This window comes from Ochotona curzoniae, unplaced genomic scaffold (genome assembly GCF_017591425.1).
Source record: "Ochotona curzoniae isolate NIBS_2020 unplaced genomic scaffold, NIBS_Ocur_1.0 contig_43, whole genome shotgun sequence".
NCBI lineage: Eukaryota > Metazoa > Chordata > Mammalia > Lagomorpha > Ochotonidae > Ochotona > Ochotona curzoniae.
Window position 1 is genome coordinate 37,009,086 of NW_024466218.1, and position 12,999 is coordinate 37,022,084.

General features: G+C 57.5%; 1 protein-coding gene across 1 annotated transcript; it reads right to left on the reverse strand.

The window, feature by feature from the left end:
• Window positions 1-668: 668 nt before the first annotated feature.
• Window positions 669-10,805, reverse strand: DIPK1C (divergent protein kinase domain 1C). The gene is made up of 4 exons (XM_040984779.1): window positions 10,629-10,805; window positions 6,206-6,865; window positions 3,797-3,961; window positions 669-898 (listed from the first exon to the last, which is right to left on the reverse strand). The coding sequence occupies exons 1-4, from the start codon at window positions 10,803-10,805 to the stop codon at window positions 677-679; spliced, it is 1,224 nt and encodes a 407-aa protein (XP_040840713.1). The 3' UTR covers window positions 669-676.
• Between the last annotated feature and the right edge of the window lie 2,194 nt (window positions 10,806-12,999).

Here is a 12,999-nt window from a genome sequence, read left to right on the forward strand (position 1 = left end):
GTGGGCACCGCCAAGCTCACCTTGGCTCCGTGGTCAGCAAGCCGACAGCACAACCCGGAGCTCCCTGCTCAGACACCTCAGAGGTGGCCCTGTCTCCCCCAACACAGTCTGGAAGTCGGTAGACCCCCAAAAGCAGAAGTACAGGCAGCCCTTCCACACGCCCACACAAGCTCTGTTCCAGGAGACAGCTTTCCACCACTTCTCTTGCTTTTTATTCTAGAAGCTCTTCTTGGCCAGCTGGGCAGGATGTTTCAGCTCACAGACTAACCAAACCACCTCCGCCGCCTTGTGCCACACACACACACCACCTGCCATGGCACACTCAGGATCTCAGACACACACACACACAGTCTCAGGGACACACACGCCCTCATGCACACATGCTCATGTGGGTCTGCACACTCACACACTGGGGCCATGTTCACCACGGTGTTCACATTTGGGTGCGCACACTCGTGCACTTGCCAGGTGACTGCCAGCAGGGCCTGTGTGGGCCAGGAGTCCCCCTGGAGCACACTGAGTCCATCACGGGCCGTGCCCCCGCACGCGGCACCCAGCTGCGCTAGATGGCCCAGCATCCACACGCTTGAGGGACTGTGCTGAGTTCCGCCAGACAACCGTCTGCTGGGCAAGGCGTCTCCCTTGGAAAGGCAGCATAGACCTCCCCGCAGCCGCCTCACCAGGCATGTTCAAGGCTGGAACGTGGCGGCTTGTCTGCCTGCTGCAGCTCTCTCAGCGTGGCTTGGAGGAGGTGGCGAAGCTTCCAGAACACACCGGGGGCGGCTGTCCTGGAGCATTCCCGCACAGCCTCCTGCAACTGGAACTGACGCCATGGAGGGACGGCAGAGTCCCTGGGACTTGAGACAAACCAGTAGCGAAATATCTTGTCACAGATCACCTGGGGACAGAGAGGCCAGAGTTACTTCCGGTCGGGCAGGGCTGCGGCATTTTTCTAAACCCATCTCTGCTGCTGGGGGATCACCTGACTTCAAAACGGGCCTCGGACCTTGCGGAGGCCGTCCTCTGCGAAGGGGTGGGGAGGTTCTGGTGACACCTGGGGGAGCAGATGCCACAGGCAGTAAGCACTGCAACCTGCAGGTCCCGGACCTCCCAAAGACGGACTTCCCGCCATGAGAGGGTCTCCCGCACTGGGCTCATCGGCAGGAAACAGGTGCAGGCGTGGTCGTGCCATTGGAAGCCCCGGGAATCAGGATCTACACAGGGGGGCAAGGCTGCCCAAGAAGCCCTTCAAGGAGCCAGGCTCTTAGGAGCAGACGTGGAACCCAAGCCACGCTCTCCCAGCCTCTCATTCAAACCAGATCGGACCTTCAAGATCGCCTCAAACTCTGCAGTTAACCAAGGTCTTGTTCCACAGTTTCCACCACAGGCGCACCTGCATGGGGCACCGCACAGCAGGCGCACTCGGCCGGACTTGTGTGGGCAAGCACAGCACGACACACAAACGTCAGAGCTACTTTTATAAACGCCTGCCCCTCAGCTGAGCAGAGAATGCACGCCCTGTGCCGCCGACACCATGGCATCTTAGTCTGTGCCCAGCCGCCCGCTGCCCCGATCAGGAACAGCCAGAGTGTCTCTGGATGGCCTTGGTCTGCTCTGCCTCCGCCTTTGCTCAGCCTCCCTTCATCTCAGAAATGCATTTATGGCACACACTGCTCAGCTGCCATTCTGGGGTGCTCATTTGGCCCAGGAGTGAAAGCCCTGCATCCCACACATATCTGGCTCGGAGTCCCATGCCACCCACGAAAGGTTTTATACCCAAGTAATCTTAGCTTAAAATTTTATTTCTTCATGCACTTTTTATTTTAAATGTTTCAAGTTTAATTTTTTTTTTAATTTGAAAGGCAGAAACACAAAAGAGAAACAGAGACAAAAAAAGAGAAGAGGGAAAAAAAAGAGAAAGAAAACAAGAAATAAGAGAACAAGAAAGAAGAGAAAAGGGGGGAACTTCCCTCTATTCGCTCACTCCCCAAATGCCCACAATAGGCAGGGCCGGGCCGGGCTGCACCAGGGGCTCCGTCCACAGCCAGGGCCGGGCTGCACGAGGGGCCAGGGACTCCGTGCACAGCCAGGGCCGGGCTGCACCAGGGGCCAGGGACTCCGTGCACAGCCAGGGCTGCGCTGCACTAGGGACTCCGTCCACAGCCAGGGCCGGACTGCACCAGGGGCCAGGGGCTCCGTGCACAGCCAGGGCCGGACTGCACCAGGGGCTCCGTCCACAGCCAGGGCTGCGCTGCACGAGGGGCCAGGGATTCCGTGCACAGCCAGGGCTGGGCTGCAGCAGGGGCTCCGTCCACAGCCAGGGCTGGGCCAGGCTGCACCAGGGGCTCCGTCCACAGCCAGGGCTGGGCCAGGCTGCACCAGGGGCCAGGGACTCCATGTGGCAAGCTAGACCCAAGCACTTGGCCATCACCTGCTGCCCCCATGAATCGGAAGCGGCCTCTGTAACCTGTCTTCCCTCGTGCTTGGAATGCCTCCTTCATCACAATCAAGCACTCACATGCTATTATTTCTGAATTGCTTTTAAAAACTTCTGTCCCACTGATTTAGCCATTTATGATGGATGGGAATTTTCCATTGTTTTGGATTTTTTTTTCAGTAAAATTTTAAGATAGAAATCTACAAAACATAAAAAGGGTGAAGAAAATTAAAACTGCCTCGATCATCATCCCAAAATAATTGCTCTGCATGTTTGGGTCTGTCCAGTCGTAAACTAACAATAGCAGGATCGTGCTGTAAATACAGATTTCTGACCCGTGTCCGATTCCACTTGATTCAGAGTGCTTTCTCATATCAATGTGTGGGTTGATTTCCAGGACTGTGTAGAAGCGGCCACCAGGAAGGCGCGCAGTGTGGCCGCCCAGCTAACGGTCCCAGCCCTCGAGGAGGCAGCATGCACAGTCACGCTCACAATGCAGAAGGTGTCTGCTCCGCTGGAGCCTCGCCCGCGACTGTGAGCAGTGTCTGAACCAGTCCCAGCTGGTGAATGAAACTGGTTATCAGGATTCAAGTTGCCCTTCTTGCTGAGGCAACATTATTTCCAAGTTCTCTGGTCATTTGGATTTTGTTATAAGTGTATTTGGAATATGCTTTTCTGTTCCTCTCTTGCTAATTTTATGCTCTTTTTTGCCTCTTTTAAAAAAAAATTAATTGTATTTATTTGAAAGGCAGAGCAAAAAAAGAAGCCATCCATTGGTTTACTCCCCAAATGCTCACAGCCGGGGCCGAGCCAGGCTGAAGCTGGGAGCCAAGACCTCAACCTGCCTCTCCCACAGGGAGACAGGGCTGAAACTCTTCAGCCATCACCTGGTGCCTCTCAGGGCCTACACGAGCAAAAGCTGGGCCAGAGATGCAGCGGACAGGACTGGAACCAGACACCAGCATCTTGGCAATGCTTTGCACACCTGGCAGCCTCATCCTGGATGCGTGGTCTCGGGGTTCTCTGTGTGTTGTGTGTGAAAGAGAGATGAGTTTGTAGATGTGAACTCTACCCTGAGACAATAGCCATCCATAAGCCCCCAGAAGCCCAGCACCAGGGCTTTGCTGGCAGCCCACCCACTAGAACCTAGGGTCCCTTGATTGCCCCCACCCATTCCTGGCCGTGGGGAGTAAACAAAGAGCACTTACCTGGCCCAGTACCCAACCCTGCCCTTACTACATACCCCCAGCTCAGCCCAGAGGGCTTGCACAGGGGACTTGCAGAGGGGCCAGCCTCGAGGGCAGAGGCCACCAGAGGGCAGCACGTGGCACCCCCAGCCCCAGGCTTGGCCATGCCGACCTGCAGGTTGCTGTTGGCGCGCTCTGCTCCACACTTGTTCGCTCGCAGGTCACACTTGGAAAAGCAGTCGAAGAAATTGCAGTCTTCATCACCCGTGCAGTTCTGCTCGAGGATTTCCCTCATTTTAGGCTCAAAAAAAGCCATGTCCACATCTATAGCCAACACCTGCAATCAAAGAGGCACGTGGTCTTTAAATTGCCAGCCACCAGCAAGGAAGGAGGAGCCCCTGGGTGGTTCCCAGTCCCACAGCTGGGAGTGCTTGGGTCCACAACGCAGGTGAACCCAGAGCCTGCAGAGCTGGAGGCGCAGGCCGAGCCCTCGGGATCTGCCCCACCACACAGCACTAGCTGGAGGGCTGAGCTCACATCACTCCAGCAAGCCCAGGTTTGGAACTGCAACCACCAGTGGTTTTCATCCTCACACGCTTCACCAGCTTGAAGACTTCCTAAGAGACAAATGCCTGCATCAGGGTTGCTGCAAATGCAGTTTTGTAAAACCAGCCTTGTTACATGGCTTCAGCTTTAAGGATCTGTGATGACTAAATGTCAATACACAGTGTCAAGGCCAGGGATCCGCTCAGCGTCTGCTTGCTGCCGTTGTCTGCAGGCCCACTAAGCTAGACTCCTTTTGCTTTTGACCTGTGAAACTTCTTTGGTGAAGCAGCACGCCTTTAAACTGTAATGCAGCGTTAAAGTGTGGTATCTCAAAAGCTGAAAATTACAGAAAGGGAGGTGAGGGGAAGGCAAAGGGGCTATCATGTTCTTAAAACTGTACTAGAAACTACAGTGGATCTGTTAAAGGCTAATTAAAATTTAAAAATTAAAAACAGACTCTTTGAAAAATCTCAAAGACACATTTCCCAGGGCCTGGCCTCTAAGGGTGAGGAGTGCAGAGCTGTGAGAGGGAGACAGTGCCGTCCCTGAGCACAGCTCCACTGGGTGACGGGCGTCGGGGGTTACATGGCTGGCTCCCCATTTCTGGGTCCTGAGTCACCTGGTCCAAGGCTGCCTGGTCAGGTGAACGGTGGCATGGCAGGGTCAGAGCCCTCAGATCAGGAGCCAACAGGACCAACCACCAAGGCCCACCGACAACATGAGCACCTGGAGACCCCAACGCTTCAGGCTGGTGTTCCTGGCTTCAAACCAAAGAGACTTCAAAACCAGAAACAAGAATAACTCCGATGTAACGTGCGTCTCCCTCCACCACCTGGATTCAACAAAAAAAGATGAGCTCGAATCAGAGCCAAGAGACCTGGAACCTGCCAGACCAGGCACGTGATGGCTCGGAGGCAGCCAACAGCTGCTAGCAGGCGTGAGCGAGCTGACGGGCCAGCGTGCTCCGCAAGCCCTCACAGGCCAGTCAGACCACAGCCAGCCCTCCACCCCCGGCTCATGGCTCAGTGATGCTAGTCCCCTAGCAGGCGTGAGCGAGCTGACAGGCCAGCGTGCTCCGCAAGCCCTCACAGGCCAGTCAGACCACGGCCAGCCCTCCACCCCCTGGCTCATGGCTCAGCAATGCCAGCTCTTGGTCCTGGCCTTCATTTTGTTCCTCATACAAGATGGATGCTGGGGACCACACAGCCTCTCAGGCATCCTTCAGTACATCAGAGCAGGAAGGGGGAGTAATGTGTTCAAAATATGTGCATAATACTGAGTATAAGGAACACAAACTCTTGACCTCAGGAACTTTGTCCATTACTGATTCAGGCACAGTAAGCAGAACTTCCTCTTTCCTATCTCGCTATCTAATCCAGTCAATAACCAACTTTGTAATTTACTCCAATTAGTACACTAAAAAACAAATAAGGGAAACAACACCATTGTCTTTCTGGTTTAGGATCGCAACCACACGACCCATCTTTCCACAGCTCCAGCCAAAGCCCTTCCCGGGTCCAAATCGGCCCCTTGGCAGCTTCTGCCACTTCTGGCGGCCTCCCTCTCGCTGCCCAGGGACGGCAGGTTTGGGTTTTCATGCAGAGTATGTGGCCTGAAATGAGCTGCACGTCTCACAGGCTGAACCATAGACCCTCCGACAAGGACAGCGACAGCGGGAGGGTCTGTGTGACACTTCTTGGACAACCATAAAGGTCTTCCTGCAGGGAACGGCCACCTCGCTTCCTCTCACACACTCCTGGTGTTTCTCCTGTGGATGGCATGACTCTGTGCCATCCTCCCTTGCACCAGCTGCTGCCACTGTTCAGGCTTACCCACACGTGTTTCCAGGTGTTCACCTGCTGCCACTCAGGCCTAGGCACAGGTGCAGGGCCCGCCCTGCCACCCGCACCAGGTCACAGGAGCTTGTTCTCACGCTACCCTGAGAGGGCATGCAGCTTCCTGGAAGGAACCAGAACGGGCCTCCAACCCAGACTCTTTCCTCCACCCCCGAACTCCCTATCCGGGGCCACCTTACCGTGAGGTCCCTTCTGATGGCAAAGTTTTCAGGCTTGACGTCGCAGAGGTGCAGGCGGTGGGAGAAGTCACGGTCAAAATGGCCCACCATGTCCAGGAAGCTGAGCGCGATGCGGCTGATGGCCAGGGCCCGGGCCCGTGCCTGCTTCTGCTCCAGCGGGAAGAGTGCCCGGTGCTGGGAGCTGCCAGCCGCCAGGTGCTCCACAGCATAGAAGTGGCCACAGGAGCCCAGCACGGGTGGCACATGGCGGCTCAGGCCCTGCAGCAGGCTCAGGTACACAAACTCCTCCTGCTGCAGCAGGGCCCACGCACTGGCCACCTGCTGCTGCCAATCTGCACCCCGTTGGCCCGGCCACAGCAGTCCCAGGCTGTCGTTGGGCAGCTCCAGTCCCAGGGCGTGTCTGACCTCGCCGGCCACCACCAGGAGGAGCTCAGCCTCTGCCGGGCCACCCTGGGACCCGTCCCCCAGCAGGCCAAGGGGTGGGAAGCTGGCAAAGGCCTCCCTCGTAGACTTGAGGACCACGGGCTGGCCATGCCACTCAGCCTGCAGCACCTTCTTGCCTCGCTCGTAGTACAGGCAGCGCTGGTACCGCAGCGTCCCCTTCTCACACAGGTCTTGGCACAGGTCTCCCACCAGCCAACCGCCCCGGTAGTCCTGGCACTGGAATAAAAGGAAGAGCGGTTACAGCAGGACCAGGCCGGTGCCATCCCAAGGTTGGGGCATGGAAAAGGGACGTTCCTAATTACGGCAGAGGCCAGACTGGTCCAGGAGAAATTTGCTGACTCAGGAAACTGGACACCATCTGATTCCCTCAGGACACAGGGAGGAGAAAGAACAGCTGGTGTCCCAGGAAAAGCCAGGCTGCAGGCAAACGCTGGCTGCACACAGCTCTGACAGCACCTGGGCAGGCCCAAGGAACTGTGCCTCCCCCGCAGGACAGTCAGATCAGCCAGGTCCCCAGCCCACCCCAATCTTCACCTGCCCCAAAGTCTAGCACAGTGCCCTGCTGTTCTCAGCATGCAGTAGGTTGGCCTATGCAGCCAGCAGGCTCCCAGGTGTTGCACTGGGGAGGGACTGTTGGGAACAGCTGGAAGGGAAGGAAGGGTGTGTTGGTATTGGGAAGTAGCGAGGAAGGCTGTTCAGGGCCCCTCAGGGAGGGTGGGGCAGGAGGATGCTGCAGCGTGCAAAGCAGGCACTCCTCCATGAGTGCAGACTCCCCAAAGCAGGCGCTCCTCCATGAGTGCAGACTGCAGGCACTCCTCCGTGAGCGCAGACTCCCCTCCGCCAAGCACCCACCCCATACTTTTGGATGAAATTGTAGTCAGGTTCCTGTTTTCACGGATGTGTGCACAAATGAACGACTCACACTCCCATCAGGTCCTGCTCCCAAGGGAAGCTCGGCTGGCTGCTGCTCCGTGTCCCTCCAGGCTGCCCACGGTTCTCAGGCAGAAACAAAACCTGTCGGCTATGGCCCAGTCAACTGTTGACAGGCCCCGGGGGCTCCAAAGGGCCAGGCTTTCTTCTGTGTGTTCCCTTTTGTTGTGCTGTTTATAAGCAGCAGTGAGTCCCAAAGTGTTTAGCGACATTCACAGCTCACAACAATATTCTTTTATGAGACAGCTATGCTGGGCACTGCAGAACACCACTACACTAAGCTGCAGCCCCTCCAGAAGAACACAGGTGGCCAAGCACCCAGGGAAAGGGCCATGCCCTGCTTGGGGATCTGTCTGGGAGCAAACCTCCAATACCGTGTCCCTTTGGGGTCACAACTAACCCAAACCTCCAGCAAGGCCTGTCTGGCCAGGCGGCAGTTCCTCCTGCTGAGGACACAGTCAGTGGGGATGCCACCCCCAAGAGGCCGCAGACAGCCTTGGGTCTTCTACTTGCTGCAGGCCTCTCCTGGCTCTTAAACAACTTCACAGTGGGCAGCATGACAAATGGCTTTACCTCCCTGGGACTGGGTTTTACCATCCACAAAATGGAGATACCAAAAGCCAGGACCTCATAGAGTTACTGGGAGAAAGTAAAGAAAATCTCACACATGTTAAAAAAAAGTCAGCCCTGAGTCCGCCCTGGGAGGGCAGACAGCAGCCAACATCTGGCCCCCAGTATCAAAAAACCCAGCTTCCAAATCAGACACCCCCAAGCCACTGTCAGGCCAGCTGAGCTTCCTGGCAGTTCCTGGAGAAAGGAGCCTGACTCTCACAGCACAGACACACTGCCAAGCCCACGGCGGGCACCATTTCTCCACCCAAAAAAGGGGCGCAGAACTCTCAGACTCAACATCCCACACCCAAGACCCACAGCCCACCGGCTTCCGAGCTCCAGCTGCAGTGTGGTTGGCAGCCTTGGCAGGTAGGACGGGAGCCTGTGGCCCGGCTCCAAGTTTTGTCATCTGGCTGCTTTATCCCACAGGTAGGTCCCAGGCCCTCTGGCCATGCCACCTGCTGCTGGGGGGCCTGGGAGCACCACAAAGGCTCTGGTTTTGCCAATGAGAGCCTGCCTCCGGCTGGCTTTGGCAAAGTTGCTTCTGTGCAGAGGGAAAGCTAATGAGTGTCTGGAGGCCGGTCAGAAAAATAACGACCCATTTTATTACCCAGGATAAAAGCCAGGCAGAATGCAAAGAGCCGGGAGACAGAGGCTCAATTCAGTTCCAGTCCTCGGGAGCCGCGGGGCCAGCTCCTGCTTGGCAGCCCAGCCAGCGCAGCCTGGGCCGCCAACACTGGCCTTGCACTTAAATCAAGAGTCCTGGGTAGAAGCTGAGCTCACAGCAAACTCAGAAGCCAGAGGAGAGGGATGGGGTGGGAATAAGGAGAGAAGTGCACACTGGGCCACGCAGGTGCTCCCGGAACAGGCTGCCACCTGAACCCCCAACAGACTCCTAGGAAACAGACTTCCAACTTCAGTGTCCCCTGGGAAGGGGCAGCCAGGTTGAGCCTGCAGAGGCCAAGCCCGTCTCTGGGGCTTTGGTGATCACCGGCCATGATCCCTCGGCACTGGGAAGATGTATGGGGAAGCCTCTAAAGAGCGTTGGTTTTAATTTATGGCCTGGGCTGCCGGGAAGGTTATGACGAGCAGTTACTTAAATTATATCAAGCTATTTAATCTCCATTAAGGCGCTTCCCCACTGAATCAGACACAAATAAAAGTGGTCTCTAGCTTTCCTTCTCAGCTCCAAGATGATCAGACTGTGTGTGCAAACAGGTGCTCGGTTCTGATGAATCACTTCTGTTCATGGTAATCTGTTAACCAGCCCCCAACATACATCAAAACAGAGGGCAAAGCAAAATCCTCCTAAGCCGAAAGGAGTCTGAGCCATCCAGGGGCTCCTGGGAGCTGAGACACGTGGCCCTTCTGGGTCACCCTGGGGGGGAGGGGGTCATCTCGGGGAAGGGGACCTGTCTAGCTTGTACATTGGGCTATTTTCCTCCTGGTTATTATAAACTTTTCCAATCTCATTTCTGAAAAGGCATAGAACAGCTCCACAGTGCCCAGAAGCAATATGGAAGAAAACTTCCCATGCACTTCTTGGGGACACTTAAATAATTGGCCACTTTTCAGATCAAACGTTTGGCTGCTCTCTCAGAAAAGGCATAATCCACCCGAGAAATCATCTACCACAACTGGCCACTATCTCTGGCCTTCTTGGGTTTCCTCTTAGGGATCCCCGCCCGTCCTGGCCTAACATGCACCGAGTTGCAAAGCTCTGGACAGAGAAGTGAGCGCAAAGCGGAGGACACGGGCCAGCCGCAGACTGCAGTGCCCTGGTACGGCTTTTTCCGTCCGCGCCTGCCAGGCCCACCTGGGAAGCCCTCCGGCTTAGGAGGCTCCGAGACTGGGGATTCGGGCAGGCGTTCGCAGGGCTCCACCGCTCACTGGCGCTCCTCCTTGCGTCCCACTGACCGCATCGTCTCGGCTCTGGGGCGCAGAGGCGGCGGCCCTGCACCTCTGCATAGGTCTGGGCGAGGTTGAGTGACCTGGCCGCCGGGATGCAGGCGCTAGATCGCGCCTGGGCGAGAGGACGGGGCATCCTGAGAGACAGGAATGTGGTACCCACCGGCCGTGGCTCCAGCGCCGGCTGGTGCCCCAAACCCGCCCGCCCGACACTGGATGTGGGCGCAAGACTGCAAGCCGACCTCAAACTTTATTCAGGACTGCAAGCTTCCGAATGGCGGGACACATGCGAGCAGGAAAACTGTCTTGGGACAAAGGACCGGTTTAGGCAAAAAGGGCAGAGAAGTCACACGAGGGCCCCCAGAGGACTCCCTGTTGACCCGGGCATGCGCCTCCCGCACTGAACGCTCGCATCGAGACCCACCCGTGCACCCGCCGCTCAGGTTCCGGGGTGGCTCCGGGGTCCCTGGGGGCGTCCCTGAGCCCCTACCGGGAGCGCAGCGCGGGGCAGCGCGGCGCCAGGACCTACCAGCGCGGCCAGGATGCGCCGGCTCTTCTCGTCCGTGCAGCGCTCCGAGAGGACGCCCGGGTGCGCTCGGAGCAGCAGCACAGCGGCCAGCAGCCAGCCCGCGGTCCACGCGGCGACGGCGAGGAGCGCGCCCCGGCCGCAACGCCCGCAGCGCCCGCAGCGCCCGCAGCGCGCCATGGCCAGCCCGGCCGCACCCCGCACCGAGCGCCGGCTCGCAGCGCCGCAGCTGGGCCCCGCGCGGCGGGGAGGGGCGCGAGGGAGGGGCAGCGCGAGAGCAGGGGAGGCTCGGCGGCTCCGGGGGGACGTCCCGCGGCGACACCCCGCGCCCGCCCCAGCCCCGCTCCTCGCCGCCACGCCTTCCACTCTGCGCTTCTCCCCCAGAAGACCCGCGGGCCACTTGCACGGAATCCACACGGGTGCAACCCCCACGCTCGACGCGACTCCGGCTCCCCTGCCCACTCTTGCCAAACCAGAGCCCCTTGCCCCCAGCCCCACGCCCCGACCCCCAACGCCCCGCTTCCTGGGCTGGGACGGCCCGATTGGTGATCCTGTGCCTCTGCCCCGGACCTCCTGAATCCGATCCCTCAGTGGGTCTCCCCGGGAGTGAGTCGGGGTCTGGACACCAGGACCTTCTGGGGTAGAAAGGGCCGCGCGGGCCGAGGTCCGTCGGAGCGGAAAGCAGGCGGGCTCCTGGCGCGTGGGCGTCCAGGAGCCTGGGGGCCTCCCGGCTCGCCCAGCGCCTCTACCCCGGAGCGGGGAAACTCGGGGAGGCGGCTGAGCCCGGGCCTGGACCCCTGCACCCCTGCTCGTAGCTGCCACGCACGGTGGCTCCCGCGTTCACTCCAGAGAGCCGGACCGCCCCATTTATCCCAGTCCGGGACCGTGCGCTCCCCCGTTGAGGGTCCCAGGAGCGACCCTGGCCCGAGGGGTAGGGAAGTGTGCTCTGCAGGCGCCCGCTTTGGTCGTCGGTGTAGCTCTGTCCTAGGCCTGGGGAAGCCAAGATCGCAATCGCTGGTCCTGAGGCGCACAGACCCTTGGGGGGCGCGAGGGCGCCAAAAGCTAGCTATGGTAACGCTCGATGCCTGTGCCCGCCTGCACCACGCCCAGGGCTCCGGTATGAGGCGGAGAGAGTTTTTTGCTAGGTCCCTGCTACATAACTTGGGATGCAAGAGGTGGGGCTAGACCGAGGAAGAGGAAGGAGCGAAAATAAAACTTAGGAGAAGGAAAACGCAAAGCTAGAAACCAAAATGAACCCTAAGTTAAGATTTTCGAGTTAAGTTTTACTTTTTAAAAAAGATTTGTTTTTATTAGAAAGTTAGATTTACAGAGAGGAGAGAGGAAAAGAGACAGAGAGGAAGATCTTCCATCCGATGATTCATTCCCCAAGCGGCTGCAACGGCTGGAGCTGAGCCAATCCGAAGGCAGGAGCCTGGAGCCCCTTCCAGGTCTCCCACGGGGGTGCAGGGTCCCAAAGCTTTGGGCCGTCCTCGACTGCTTTCCTGGGCCACAGGCAGGGAGCTGGAAGGGAAGCGGGGCTGCCGGGATTAGAACCGGTGCCCATTGGGCCCGGCGCGGTGGCGCAAGTGGTTAAAGGTCCTATCGGCCCGTTGCGCTCACTTGGGGAGTGAATCATGGGACGGAAGATCTTCCTCTCTGTCTCTCCTCTCTGTATATCCGCCTTTCCAATGAAAAAATAATAAAAATAAATCTTTAAAAAAAATTAAAAAAATAAAATAAAAAAAAGAACCGGTGCCCATATGGGATCCCAGGCGTTCAAGGCGAGGACCTTAACCACTTGCGCCACTGCGCCGGGCCCACTTTTGTGAATTTTAGAAACATACTTCTTTGGGCACTGGATAAAGAGAAGTATGCAAAACAAACAAAAAAATTATAATCCATGACTGAGAGCTACTTTTGACATTCAAAAATTCTGAATCTCGAAGTTATGCTGCTCTCCAGAACCAGAACAAATCCACAAGAAACGCACTGAAGGTTGCTATCGCATTGCGTGGCCTGCGCACTACACGAAGCCAGCGGGCTGAAGTTCCGCAGGTCCAGTTCCCCAAACCCTTTCTGACCGCAGCAGGCCACTGTTTAGTTGCCTGCCCAAAGGGAACTTTCTAAATTTCGTATTTATTTGAAAGTGTTAGAGAGAGAGAGAATCTTCCATCCACTGCTTCACTCCTAGAAAAGCTGGGGCTGTGCCCAGCTGAAGCCCAAACTTTCCTCCGTGTGTCCACGGACGGCAGGCCCACGAACCTGCGCTACCTTCTGCCACTTCCCAAGGCACTTTAGCAGGAAGCTGGATCCGAAGTGAAGCAGCCAGGGCTTGAATTGGCGTACCTATGAGATGTCATTGTCACACATGGTC

What these genes read in the sequence shown, in the direction of transcription:
- DIPK1C (XM_040984779.1), bottom strand. Translation starts at nt 10,805, where the DNA reads ATGGCGCGCTGCGGGCGCTGCGGGCGCTGCGGGCGTTGCGGCCGGGGC. An exon ending in GGCGCATCCTGGCCGCGCTG is followed by an intron (nt 6,866 to 10,628) that starts GTAGGTCCTGGC and finishes CTTTTATTCCAG; the next exon opens with TGCCAGGACTACCGGGGCGG. An exon ending in CCATCAGAAGGGACCTCACG is followed by an intron (nt 3,962 to 6,205) that starts GTAAGGTGGCCC and finishes CTTTGATTGCAG; the next exon opens with GTGTTGGCTATAGATGTGGA.